The 14,226-nt window shown below is 42.3% G+C and overlaps 1 protein-coding gene across 1 annotated transcript in view; it reads right to left on the bottom strand.

Annotated features, from left to right (window-relative positions):
- Positions 1-14,226, bottom strand: part of AOX1 (aldehyde oxidase 1) — a 67,271-nt gene that overhangs the window by 11,846 nt on the left and 41,199 nt on the right. The window contains exons 21-26 of the mRNA XM_037523799.2: positions 13,150-13,274; positions 11,604-11,737; positions 10,300-10,387; positions 6,247-6,333; positions 5,237-5,428; positions 3,374-3,601 (exon numbers count right to left, since the gene is read on the bottom strand). Of these exons, the coding sequence (XP_037379696.1) occupies positions 3,374-3,601; positions 5,237-5,428; positions 6,247-6,333; positions 10,300-10,387; positions 11,604-11,737; positions 13,150-13,274 (854 nt within the window). The remainder of the gene's footprint in view (positions 1-3,373; positions 3,602-5,236; positions 5,429-6,246; positions 6,334-10,299; positions 10,388-11,603; positions 11,738-13,149; positions 13,275-14,226) is intronic.

The raw sequence follows: 14,226 nt of genomic DNA, 5'->3' as shown, positions 1-14,226 counted from the left end.
TTTCCATGATCATTGTAACATTATCACAGTTCATGTCCATGAAAACATTTTCCCTGGAATCGATCCCCTCCTTTCTATCTCCTGCTGAAATATGCAGACATGCTCCCCATTGTCCTGTGAGCACCGAGCAGAGGAAGGGCAGTGCCAGGGCGAGGGCTGTCTTGTGACCACCCTGCAGGAGGCCATGTGCTTTCAGTCTGTGGCAGGCCTGTGCTCCCTAAGCTACTCTGTCCTCATCAGGACAATTCAGCATACTGGTACCCTCAACCCAACTCCTCAACCCCCTATCCAGAGGGGAATAACATCCTGGATTTGATGTTGTTGTTGGCTGGTTTTTTTTGGGGGGGGGTTTCAGATTTAAGATGCCAAATTGAATATGAATATATATTGGGGCAGAGGGAGAACTGCTTAAGTGTACACATGTTCCCATAGTGTGTTATAGAGAAGCAGAAATAAAAATCCAAAGAAGACAGGGCAGAGAATCATTAATTTTTTGCTGCAAAATGAGCTAAACCCATTCTAAAATTTCTTGGCACAGAATCCCAGAACTTTTAGTTGGAAGAGAATTTGGAAGTATATTTTTCTAACTGTACAGCTCCCCACAGGAGCCCAGACAAGCCAAACTACTAGCAGTAGTAAAAGGCTGCTGTAATCAGAAACATCCAAGCTCTTAGCTCAACATGTTTTACAATGAACAAGAATGTGTCTTCCTGCAAGTCTCTCCACACTAAAGTAGGGGGAATGGAACAATCCCAGGAGACTGCAGAAAACCAGGATGACATCTTCACTTCGAGTTTCCATGTAAAAACGATATTAGTATCATTGGTCCCAAAGAACACGTGTCCTAGTTTGATTTTCTGCCCACCAGAAGGACCCGCTTAGCTACCTGTGGGCTGAGGCCACTTGGAGAACCACTTCTTTAAGGACTCCAAAAGTTTACATAACTCCAGGAATGGCAAGCAGAAACCTCTATCATTCCAACCAAGACACTTGACAGTGAAAATAGGCTCTACTTGCCAGGTGAAGGGATAAATTGGGGAAACACGGACAGAGGGATCAGTTCTCTGAGGATAAAGGTACACACATTCACAGTCCAACAAAGAGTCTTAGAACCTTGAGGAAGGCATCTTAGCCATGACAGCCATGAAATTTTGAAGAGGCTGCACATGTGTTTTACTGCTTATCGACACATCACTCCTGGACACTGTCTTGTGCTCCCAGCTATTTATTTTCAAAATAATAAGAACACGGAGCAGCATCCTCTACATAGAGCCCAGGCTGTCTGCCATGGGAATTCATGTCACATGCCAGGAGATGCCAGCTGCAATGGCTCCATCATATGGAACTTCATTGTACTCTGCTGGAATGCGAGCCCCTTAGAAGGAAGCACCACAACCTAAGGCCTCCCTGGAATACAACATGGTGTGTCACATGTACTAAGTGCTCAATAAAAGTTTGATAAAGGAATTTGCGATAGCATAGCCATTTGATCTGTTCCTTAATCTTGAAGACTCTGTATTTGGCCTCCATGGCTCTGTGAGCAATTCAGTAGTTGCTTGTCCTGGGCACATGCGATTGAGCTATGATTAGAGTGGACTGTACATTTCCCACATGGTGGGGCCCTACTGTCAGCAGCACTCTGCCCGCGTGTCCAGGGCAGCGTTTCTATCAGAGACTGCTGAGTAATTTGTTCCATGTGCTGCTGCAATCTCCTCGGGCCATTTCAAATGTCAAATTTGGTTCAGTTAAGTGGCACCACCCGATGTTTCATTGTTAGTGGCACAAAAGATAATTCCACAAAGCTTCATTTATGAAATTGGCACAACTGGAGCATTGGAACAGATGGTTCTTGGATATAAATTGGGGACTTAGTCTGTGAAATTTAAATCCTCAAGCAATGATCGCTAGTATTGGTGAGAAGTTAGCTTTAGTCCCACAGATTCCCAAAATGTCTCAATCATTCAAACATCTGAGTTCCCACTCTGCACCAGATTTTATACTAAGGCACTGGAATACAGACATTCATTAGACATGATGTGCCCTTCAGAGTTCCTGCTCTAGGAATTAAATGTAACATAATTGGGCCTCCCCGGTGGCGCAGTGGTTGAGCGCTGGGTTGCGAAGCTGCCCGCAGCCTCTGCGGCGCCGGTTCGATCCCCGGCTGCTCCCCGGCCACCGGAGGAGGGTCCCACATGGCGCGCAGACCTCTCCTGCCGTCCTTCTGCCTGCTCTGCTCCCCGCTCTGGCTCTGGTGAATTCTCTCACCCTCCCATGCTTCTGACTGTACCCAGTGCTTGTATAAATAAATAAATAAATCTTAAAAAAAAAAAATAGAATTAAAAAAAAAAAGTCATGTTTAAATGTAACATAATGAGGTATCTTTGACCCTTTGGGATGTAGGGTCTGCTTCTGCTCAAGGAGGCAGGAGGGAATGAGAAAATCACATGGCCAGACAGTCTTGAAGTCAAATTCTTGTTCTGCCACTCACTGGCCAAATGTGCTTGGATACGAGAGCTCATCTCAAGATGATCATCATCTCTTATTATTAGGTAAATGCAAAGGGAAACCGCAATAAGATACCATCTTGCACCTGAGAACGGCTATTACCCAAAAGACAAGAAACAAGTGTTGCAAAGGATGTGGTGAGAAGGGAAGCCTCACGTGCTGTTGGTGGGAATATAAACTGGTGCAGTTGCCATGGAAAATATTATGGAGCCTTCTCAAAAAGTTAAAAATAGAAATTCACACACTCTATTATCCCACTTCTGCATGTATAACTGAAGAATACAAAAACACTAATTCCAGAGATCCCTGAACAATAGCCATTGCTTGCTCCAATGACCTTGGCCCATCTGCTCAAGGACAGACACAGCTCAGAATGACTTCTTCACCAGCTGCTTCTAATCACTTTACCCAAAATTTTGGGCTAAAATTCACTGCTCATGAGCCCTTTTCCTCTTTCTTCTTTTAAATAACCTTGTTTTTGCTTTTATTCCTCCACAATAGCCACTTGACTATCTCTTATCTGAATAAATTGTGCACAGATGAGCAAATGGCTTGGTGTTGTTTTTGCCACCAGAAATAGGCCAGGCATGGGTCCCATACTCTTACTTTAAACTGAGTGATCCAGGGTCCAGAGCAGGTTCATTCGGCTGCTTGATGCTAGGGCAGGGAGAAGACACTGGGTCTCCTGATACCCTGGCAAGAATGCTTTTTACCAACCTGGGGACCTGGGCCAAGGAGCACTTGTCCCTCTGGGAAAAACTGGCTTGACTGAGCACAGTGTTGGCAGAGGTTAACCATCAGGTAGTACAGCCATGTGGCTAATCAATTAGTGGAAGGTTTCCTTTGTTTATTTGTTTGGAAAACTGACCTGACCAGCAGCAAGGGATTCAACACCAACAGGAAACTTCAGGGGGACCATGGCCAGCCCTTTCTTCTTCCAATAATTCTCCGAGTTGAAATTTTCTGCAGCTGCTTTCCTTGAGGAGTAGGAAGACATGGTCATACACTCCTTCCAACACTGGGTCAGGTTCTTGGCATCGATCTCTTGTTTGTAGGGTGTTTGATCTATTTCTTTGTACATGTTTATCATTCGGACCTATGAAAGAAAAGATTAAGAGAGAGAGAGGGCCCCGCCCATCCATTGTCTGCTTAGTCAAATTCTGCTCATCCTATATGGCTGAAACTGAGTTTTTACTCCTTCTTGAAGCCCTTTCCAGGGCATAATGTCCTCTCCCTCTGCTCTGAGCCTCTATCAAATGCACGAGAACTGTGCTTTCTGAGATGCTCTTGTGAAAGTTCAAGGAAAGGAATCCTTTCCTCATATTTCACACATAATTTAACAGAGCCCAGGTACACTATAGACTTCATTCTGGTTGGATATATGAATATCTGTTGAAAGGTAATCTTGAATTTAATTTCCAGGCCACATGATTTGGATTATTCAGATGCTGTGGAAAGATAAAACCACTCACTTCCAAACAGGAAAATATGAAAGTTTGCTAAAATATAACCTGTAACTAGGAAATAGAACATATTCAAAGATTCTGAGGATGTCTGCGCCATGAGTAGGGTTCTGAATTCCCTGATTTGAGGACTAATGAATCTGGCTGAGAACAAGTGCCAGTCACCCCACATTCATAGTTGAAGAACTCTCAACAGTTGTGGCCAGCCAGGGCAGGTCGAGAGGGGCCATGATACAGACATATGCTCTCTCCAACCCCCCAAAGTAATTCCAGATCATTATCACAGGAAGACTAGAAATGCCACAGTGGGCTGTGTCATTTTGGGGAAGGCAGCATATTAAGTAAGGATGGCTGTTCTCCAGGTTCCCCAGGAAAGGTTTTCTTTCCTGTTGCTACCAAATGTGTCAGAATACCTGGGAGAAAGAGAGACTGTGGCAAGATGGCCAGGAAGGGAGGGGCAAAGATTATCCCCAAGTTCAACAGACATGAAGAAGGTGGCTCCTGCCTATGGCCACAGAGTCTGATACCGGGTGTGTGAATTGGGAACTAGGGCTTTCCAAGGGTTGCTGCTGATGGGACATAAAGACATGGGCATCACAGAATGCTGTGTGATGTGACAGCTAATGGTCGAATGGAGATTTAACCCACACTCACAGGGGACTATTGTTTTCTGAGATTGCTGGAGCTCGCAGACCACACACTTGGGAAATGGCTACATCTAACAAAGTGGGCAGAGATCTCACTGGGAGAAGTCAGAGGGAGAAGCTGCCCATATGCGGTGGTCCTCTTTTTCTTTCCTGCCCAACACCACAGAAGGCAGAGGGGAAGTCAGGGGAGAGAGAACACCCCACATCTCTCCACCCTGACTCCACTACAGGACTTTGGGTAGAAGAGGCATGAGGAAGGGCAGAGCTTGTTAACAGATGAAGTTGGGGCTCAGGACTTAAAGAATTGAAAGGAGGTCACTAGTAGCTGAAATGACTGAAATTTTACGGTAACATCCTGGGATGTTAAGATAGCAGGGTAAAGAAGGGACTGACAGAACTTGCTGGCAGCAGTTATATCTCCGACCAATGGAGATGTCTCACTAGGTCAGTTAGAACTCAGCGCTCCCTCATCATATCCCCATGGTCTAAAGTGTCCTGTTGTCATGATTTTTGAGAAGGCGCCTGAGGCAAGGATCGCTGACATCTGGATTCCCGGCTCTGTATTACCCAGTCCGCTGGTGACCCCCATGGCCCTCCCACTCCTGACTAATTTAGTGTTACCTCCTCGGGGGACAAGCCGCATTTGGCTGCAACTTCTGTGATACAGGATTCTGTGATGAACCCGGCCTGGGGAAAGCCGAAGCCACGCAGAGCCGTGTTGGATGGAAGGTTGGTTTTGCAGGCCCGCCCTCGGCAGCGCAGGTTCGGGAACTTGTAAGCATTGTCCATTTTCAGAAGTGCCTGTTCTAGCACCTGGGGGTGGCCAGAGTTGACACGGTGAGACCTTTGTCCTGCTGTTTCTGCTTTACTGTCCTGACACCTCAGACCAAAATCAGGCGGGAAATGCCTGACACATCACACTAAACACACTAAAATGGGCCCAGATCCCAAATTAATTTGCTTCAGAATAACTTTAAAGGTTTTGAATAATTTTCCTTTTGAAATCATTATTTTTAACTTTCATATTTTAGAGTCCATGCATTTTTTTTCCCTAAGTTTCCAATCCATCCAAAAACCTTTCAGGCTTTCATAGGCCTTAAACACCGATTTTACAGGATGTAATAAATACAATATCCTACAAAACAAAAAAAGATGCTTAGTGATTAGTCTAGTGATGTGGCTTTTAGCCAAGGGTAATTTTGTACATCCTCTCCACTGAGTCATGTGGCAATGTTTGGAGACATTTCTGGTGAAGACTGAAGGGCAGTCAGCGGCATCTCCTGGACAGCTGTCAAAGATGCTGCTAACTGCCTTCTGATGCTCAGGGCAGCTGTGACAACCAAAACTACCCAGTCCAAAATAACCATGGGGCTGAGGTTGAGGGCTAAGGCTTGCATTTGAGAAAAAAGCTCTATGCACAGGAAATGTGGGGCTCACACACATGTGCAGACTCAGCTGATATTTCTGGGCTTCTGCTGGGGTGTCCAGTGGGTAAGGAACATATGGCTACCACTAGTGAGGGTTTTTTTTGCTTTTATAACTAAATATTATGTAATGATTGAACATCTTCTGAATGAAGTCACTTTACGCAATACTTTCCAGACTGTGACTGTGCTCCTTCAAACACTCACAAATAAGGAGAGCTCCGCGGAGGCACCACCGTTGTTATAATGCACTATGTCCAGGGCCAGGATTCTGCCATCGTTCATGAACCCAACCTGGGGAAAGAGAATTGACACGTGATGCTGCTGCCGGGGCCAAGTCTCACTTGTGTGCTTTGTCCCTTCTCAACTCTCTACACATAGATGAAAAGTTTCAAGACATTGGATTTGGCAGTGACTTCTTGGATATAACACCATGGAACTGGTGACAAAAGAAGAAATTAGATTGATTGGACTATGTTAAAATTAAAAACTTCCATGAGTCAAGGACGTAATCATCTGATTAAAAAGGTACCCCAGCAGGCGAGTCAGGAGATTTGCCTGTCCTGTTCCCCACTCTGTATCTGGTGAATCCTCTCACCTCCCACATCTCTGGTCTGTACCCCAGTTTTTATATGCATAAATAAATAAATCTTTTTTTAAAAAAAAGGCAACCCAGAAAAATGGGAGAAAATATTTGCAAATCATATATCTGAGAAGGGGCTAATATCTAGGAATTATGAGAACTCCTGCAACTCAACAGCAATAAAACAACCTGATTAAAGTGGACAAGGGACTTGAGTAGACACTGTCTCAAAAGAAGATGTTAAACTATATAATAAGCACATGAAAAGATGTTTGTCACGAAAGATTGCAGAAATGCAAGCTGAAACTACAAGCTAGTACCTGCACACCCATTAGGACAGTATTAAAAAAACAACAGAAACAGCAAATCTAAGTGCTGGTGGGGATTTGGAGACATTGGAATCCCACATTGTTGTGAGAATGCAAAGTGGTGCCGCTGCTGTAAGAACAGTACAGCAGTCCCTCAAAAAATTAAAAATAGAACTACCACATGCTCCAGTAATCCCAATTCTGGGTGTTTACCTAAAAGAACTGAAGAGAGTCTTGAAGAGATATTTGTACAGCTGTGCTCACTGCAGCATTATGCACCAGCGCCAAGGGGTAGTGGTAACCAGGTGACCATAAATGGATGAGTGGATAAATAAAATATGGAATATGCATGCAACTGAATATTTTTCAGCCTTAAAAAAGAAGGAAATTCTAGCATCTGCCACAACATGGATGAACTTTGAGGTCATTATGTTAAGTACAATAGGCCAGTCACATACACGCAAGCGCACACACACAACTATTTCTTAGCCTTCAGAAAGAAGAAACTTCTGACATATATCAAACATGGATGAACTTTGGATACCATTAAGTGAAATAAGTCAATTACACATACAAACAAATCCTTATGAATCTTTTTATTGGATGTATCTTAGAGGTCAAATTCATAGAGACAGAAAGTAAAACAGTGGTTGCCAGTGGCTGTTGGGGAAAGGAAGATGAGGAGTTACGCTTAATGGGCTTTGAGTTTCAGTTTTACAAGATGAAAACTATTCAGAGAAAGAAGGTGATGATGGTCACATAGCACTGTGAATGTACTTCATGCCACTGAACTTGTTCCTTGAAAAAATGATTGAGATGTGTATTTTTCCACAACTAAAAACAATAATTTAAAGAGGAAAAAAAAGAAGAGCAGCAAAAGATATAAAAGCAAAACAAACAAATGAAACTTGTCCTATTCAGCACATCACTACTGATCCTTTCCTTCCTTCAAAAGCAAAAATAAATACGTATTTCTTGACCTCTTATTCTTTTTTTTAAAGATTTATTTTATTTATGCCTACAAGAGCTGGGGTGCAAGCCAGAGGTGAGCGGGGTCGGGGGGGGGTGAGAGGATTCACCAGAGACAGAATGGGGAGCAGAACAGTCAGATCTACTGAAATACACTGCTGAGGGGAGCAGCAGGTGAGACAGGAGAGGTCTGCTGTGCCATCTGTGGGTAAGCTCCCTGGTCGGAGATCAAATTCAGGCTTACTATTTTAATATCATTAATATTACTTCCTGTTATCATGCCACTTTCCATCAGAAAACATTATATTCTCGTGGTTTTAATTATCACTACATTGTTGGCTTTTATATCCATAACCAAGACCTTTCACTAAATTCCCATATTGGAGAAGGACATTTCTACTTAAGTGCCCTTGATACCTCTTCCCCAACTCTTACACATGTGCATAATTTCTCTTCCAGATTGGCTCCTCCTTCCAACTTTTCTGTTTCTTAAATCACATTTGTGGCTTCATTATTCATTGTATTTTGTCAAGTTTTTCACCAAATCCTATTTTGGTGATATGCCATCACCAAAATATAATGGCTCTTAGACTCATCTCTTCTTCTACATTTTATTATCAAAGCTCAGATCCCAGTTGCTTCATGTCTGAGGGCACTGGCAACCTAGTGCTCTGCCCACATCCATCCTCTCTTCTTCACAGGTCATCCTGTCCAGGCCATTATGCTTCTCAGAGCACCCATGTATGGTTATGACACTTGACTGGTCGAGGGGGATCTATTCAGTCTCACTCTTTGTTGTGGATCAAGATAAACTCTCCATCCTGGGACTCTAGACCCTTAGTCTGACGTCCCCAAACCCAACCAACCTTATTTTCCACTTCTCTCCAGTGAGCTTTCAGTATTCTAATTCTCCCTCTCCCCTTACTTCAGCCCCATCAACTATGCCATGTTCATTCTACCTCTGCATCTTTGCTCTTACATCTCCACCACCTGCTGTGCCTTCTTTCTGTCTATCCATCCTTGAAGCCATTTATGTTTCACTTTCTGTAAAAAGTCTCCTCTACACACCCCTTAACATATTCCTCTTACCCCTGTAGTTTTACTAGGTGTGCCTCATCTTTTAACCTGAGATTATTATGTTTAATAATAACTTCATATCTGAAAGTTTTACTTCCCTCTCAACCCCCAAAATGTAATCTCCTTTAGGTCAAAGTTAATTCTAATAAATCTTTGTTGAACTAAACCAAATTCAAAATATACCTTAGAGTAACCGAATTGAAATAGATATGTTCACTATCTTTTAAAAATATGTATGTAGGTACACCAGTTATAGGTGGTAGAGACAATGCTCTGTGTTCAATAATTTCTGTTGTCTTTCATCTTGGGCACAAAGACTGCATTTCCCAGTCTCCCTTGCAGTTAGATGGAAAAATTCTGGCCAATAACATGTGGATAAAAGCAAGGTCTATTACCCACAGGCCTGTTGCCTAAAATACCTCCCACATGACACTTTGCATTCCCTTTGCTACTTTGTCTTCTGCCCTCTGCAGAATTTAGTGGAGGACTGCCTGGGGGCAGTGCTAGCTAGTAGAACTTTCTATGATGATGATTATCTTCTCTATCTCCATGTCCAATATGACAGCCTCTAGTCACATGTGGTTACTGAGCACTTGAAATATAATGGAGGTTTGAATTTTAAATTTTATTTAATTTAGAAAATTTAAGGAGCAATATAAGCCTATTGAAGGGGTGATGTGAAGCTCCCCAGTGGGAAAAGTCTGAGTTCCTGAATGACTGTGCAGAGCAGAGGCCTCTCCTATTCCCTTCCCAGCCCCCACTGATTACATAGGGCTGTTACTTGAGCAAGAAAAAATAAAGGTTTATGTCCCTGAGACTTTTGGTTGTTTCTTAGAGAACTTAGCCTACTCTGACATGTAATCTTATTTCTCATAAAGCAAAAGAATAATATTTTCTGCTATGGAAATTTTTAAAGCAATTTCTAGAACATAGTTTTCCAAAAATGCCCTTGAAAACTGAAAAATGGGAAACTCTTGGCAGGCAATTGCAAATTCACATAGGACTATTTTCATGGGAATTATTCTATTTTTATGTCTTATACAGGTGGGGATATTATGATTATCAGGTCTACTCTCAGGTTTTCCAGTTATTTACTGTAGCAGCCAATACCAGTTAGTATTTTTTCACAAAATGACATCTTTGAGCAAAGCAGAAAAGTTTCACAAAGCAGAAAAGTCAGCAACCAGTCAACACTAGGAACAGAAAGTTAAATGGGAGCATAGTTTGTTGATCTTCTAATTGTTATTCCCTACTAGAGACAGACACAAGCTTCCCTCTGCATTTGTGATATGTTACATATATTTACATATATATTCTACTCACCTTGTACTTTGCAAGGAAAGGGTGGCGACCTCCAGTTATTAACATGTCTTCTCCTCGTTCTAGGATACAGCGGACTGCACGACCATATCTAAAATAGAAAAAACAAAAAAAGCAAGACAGGTAAACTCTTACCAAATAGGTATTATCTGAGATTTGTGTAACTCCTAGTGAGAATCTAGTGGGGTCCACACAAGTTACATCAGAAAAACAGAACTACTCCTCCACCCAAGTGGGCTCATCTCAGGCATTCACAGTGGTCTCCCCACCTTTTGGGCCAGGGAAATGCCTGGCATCCCATACTTATGGGAGGCACGTACTTACTTACGTGCCAAAGACTTCAGAGTACTGCTTAGGAGGCATTTCCCACTGTGCTAACCACCTCCTCTGCAGGCAAGTGGCCCTGTTATGGCCATGTTATGGGAAGCATACACATGGAGGCGCTCAGGTGGGGTCTCATTGCCAAGTGCTTCCTCATAGGACAGATTTGAAATCAAGGTGTCTTTGCTGCCTGTGTTAGAGCAACTGACCCATACTACCCAGCAATGAAATTAAGCCTTCTAGATGTGCTTTCTCTAAAGATAATTTCCTATGGTAATGTTTTGAGATCCTCCAAAGAAAAAATAACATAATAAAGGTAAGCATAACAAAAGCAAAGTCTCTGTTTAAGGAAATATATATGACTGAATTATTTTCAAAAGGTTGGATATGTATGTACATACAATTTTTTTTATAAGATTTACTTTTTATTTATACAAGAGCTGGGGTACAGGCCAGAGGTGCAGGAGGGTGAAAGGATTCACCAGAGACAGAGTGGGGAGCAGAACAGACAGACAGACTTAAACCACTGCTGAGGGGAGCAGTGGGAGAGACAGGAGAGGTCTGCCACACCATGTGGGAATCTCCCTTGCCTGCAGGGAATCAAACCTGCGCTGCAGAGGCTGTGGACAGCTTCACAGCACTGTGCTCAAGCCGCTGCACCACCGGGGAGACCCTATACATACAAGTATTAAGGACAAGTAAGCCCCACCCATCAAGGACCTGCTTTTGTCTGCTTTCCAGGTATTATTTCTGTGACTTTTATCTTTTTTCAGTAATTGATTCTTGTTTTGGTTCCTATAGTATGTACTTTGACAACGTAAGATTAAAAAATGTTAAAAAGTTGTAACAAGCTGGCAACTTGTTTTGTGTTTCTATATATCATTTTAAATAATCTTGACCTAGATTCTTCCTCAACCTCAACATTGAGAATTTTCAGCATGACTTCATTTAGTTTTTAGTCTACTTAGCAGATTTTCTCCACTTACTTGTTGGCAGCCAATGCTGTGATGGCTGCTAAGATGCTGGTCTTGACCACCTTCCCCCCGAATGCCCCACCAACACGTTTTACGTGACACATGACTTTGTTAGCTGGAATCTTCAAGGTCACAGAAACCATGTCCTGTGAATGACAGCAGTTCACATTAATCTGGCCCATCTGTGCAGTGGCACAGCCTTTATAAATTTTGGTTCTATAATGTTGTATATGATATGCAAGCTGTGTGATTAGGCAGGATCATGGAAGGATTTTCAATAACCTAGGCATGTATTATAGCTGAGCTCAGTGGTATCTGGCATAATGACATTGCCAAAGCTGTCACTGATATTAAGTAGTCCTTTCAATATCAGTGAGAGGTTTTTATGAGAGGTGATAACAAATTAAAATAAATTTTCCCCATGATCTACATCCAAAGTATCCTTTTCACACTAATTCCTAAAGACATGTTTCGTGAAGCTGTGAGATTTCATGGCCTTCCAAACATCTCTGAGTGGGTCTTTCTCTGTACTCTACTGTCTCACTGGACAAGGAGGCCTTCACCTTTCATTTGGATTACTTATAAAGTTGGCCAGTGGGTCTTCTCTGAAGGCAGGTCTTTTTCTTCCTCTAATATCTATAGGTCATTTAATCTTAACAACTCATTTTCAGAGATGGTGGGCCCAAGGGAGGTGAAGTGATGGGCCCCACATCCATGGAGTAGAGCAGGGAGTAGAGTTAGCTTGTCCCGTCTCAGTATACAAACTTCTAAAAGGCACATTCTTCACAGTCCAACATTCCTACTTGCTCAGTAATGACTCTGGCTCCTTATGATCTACTGAATCAAGACCCCTCTGTTTTGTTCGCCTTAAACTAGCCCCCCTAATTGCATTCTCCATTCCAGCTTGGCCAGTCTTTCTACCATCCCTCTTTTCTTACATGTAAGCTGCCTGGTATGTAGAACAGATAAAAAGTATTTGCAGAAGCAACGAGTGAATGAATGAATGAGTAGAATTTGATCTTAGTGTAGAATTCTCTAGAAATAACCTCTCCTCAGCGTCTAGACAAACTTCACCTCACTGTAAATCCATAGTGTTACTTGGTCTTCCTGGGACTTCTTGGATGATTCTAGCCCTCCACAAGCTCTCCATTACTTTAGTTCTTCTACCAGTGTAAGTTCTGATCTAGCACTTGGTGACATCTGTCCTGTACTGTATTCCGACTTCTTCATGTGAGAGAGATACTGTAAGTTTTGGAGGGCAGGCCTTCTTCCTTTTTGATTGTATTCTTAATGGTACCAAAAGTACTACATGAGATGTGCTGATTCCATAACTGGTTTGAGAGTTAAACAGATTCACACACAGGAGGCTCCTGTTTTCATAATATTCTCTTAAAAACTTTGAAATGATATGGCTACTAATACCCAAAATGAGTATGGTTATTAGTGTTCCAAATTCTTTCTATTTCTGAAATGACATGTTTTGTCCCTAATTGTTCTTGGTACATTTTATTGACAGGACCCCCCACCCCAACACACACACACACACACCCCATGTTACCTGTATGAATTTGGGAAACTGTGTGGACACATAGATATCTATCTCTTGATCCTCTCCTTTGGGGACAGCAAGCATGCTTTGAGTTTCCATATAAAAATGTTCTTGGCCTCCCAGATATATTTCACCTGAGAGAAGAAAATACACCAGGGTCAACGAGGCTGTCAGATAGAACAGGTAGTGACCTGCAATTACCTTCTTATAGAAATTCCACTGATGGTGCTTCTTCTGGGACAGCAGTCTTCATGGTTAAGGACAACAAACAGCACATTTAACTTTCATTAACCCTATAGATTTGAAGATGAATTCTGTAAGGGAACCCATCATGGCTAGCAGTACAGAAGATCACAGGAGACACATGTGGCTTCCTACAGTCAAAATACTATGGCAAAGAGACTTCAAACTCTTAGACAAGATGGAATAAATGCACTTCTCCCTAATCCTTCTGCAAAGTGTAGCTAATGACCTTAGATCTTATATATAAAAGAACATAAAAAAATTGTTAAAGGTAGCTAGAAGGAGGCAGGCCAGCTAAGGACACAGGTGTCCATGGAAGGATACTATAGTGAGTTTGGTGGGTTTTGGTGGTGTTGATTGCTCCATATATCCCAGGTTTGGTACCAGAGAAGTCAGTAATCCAAAAATACCAATAGGGAAAGACAATAAAGAAGGCCCAGAAAAGCCTACTTTCTTTAGCCAGAGCACAAGGAAAGGGAAAACCTAATAAGACAGAAAACTTTTATACAATAGGCAACCACACTACTCTACAGAAAAATATGTGGCCCCATTCCTATTAGTAAAAGTTAGGTGAGAAGCCTAGACTTCTGCTCATATCAGGCAGTAATGAGGTATCCTGAACTTCTGTGACATCAATGAAAATCCCCTGGGGAACCAGGGCTTCTACTCTCCACCTGCCAATAATATAACTCACCTTTCCCCCACCAATACAGGGTCAGGGAAGTTCTGGTAAAATATAAGATTTGGGTAATAAGTCTTATAATGCCCCAAATGATCAGGATACCATAATCACTAGCCATAAAAACTGAATTTTAGTGAGAAAAAACACTAAAAAGGTGCCAC

The sequence above is a fragment of the Talpa occidentalis genome, unplaced genomic scaffold (genome assembly GCF_014898055.3).
Source record: "Talpa occidentalis isolate TD23 unplaced genomic scaffold, MPIMG_talOcc4v2.1 talOcc4.3, whole genome shotgun sequence".
In the NCBI taxonomy this organism is placed as follows: domain Eukaryota; kingdom Metazoa; phylum Chordata; class Mammalia; order Eulipotyphla; family Talpidae; genus Talpa; species Talpa occidentalis.
The sequence above is the reverse complement of the archived record's forward strand: the minus strand, read 5'-3'. Positions and strand labels throughout refer to the sequence as shown.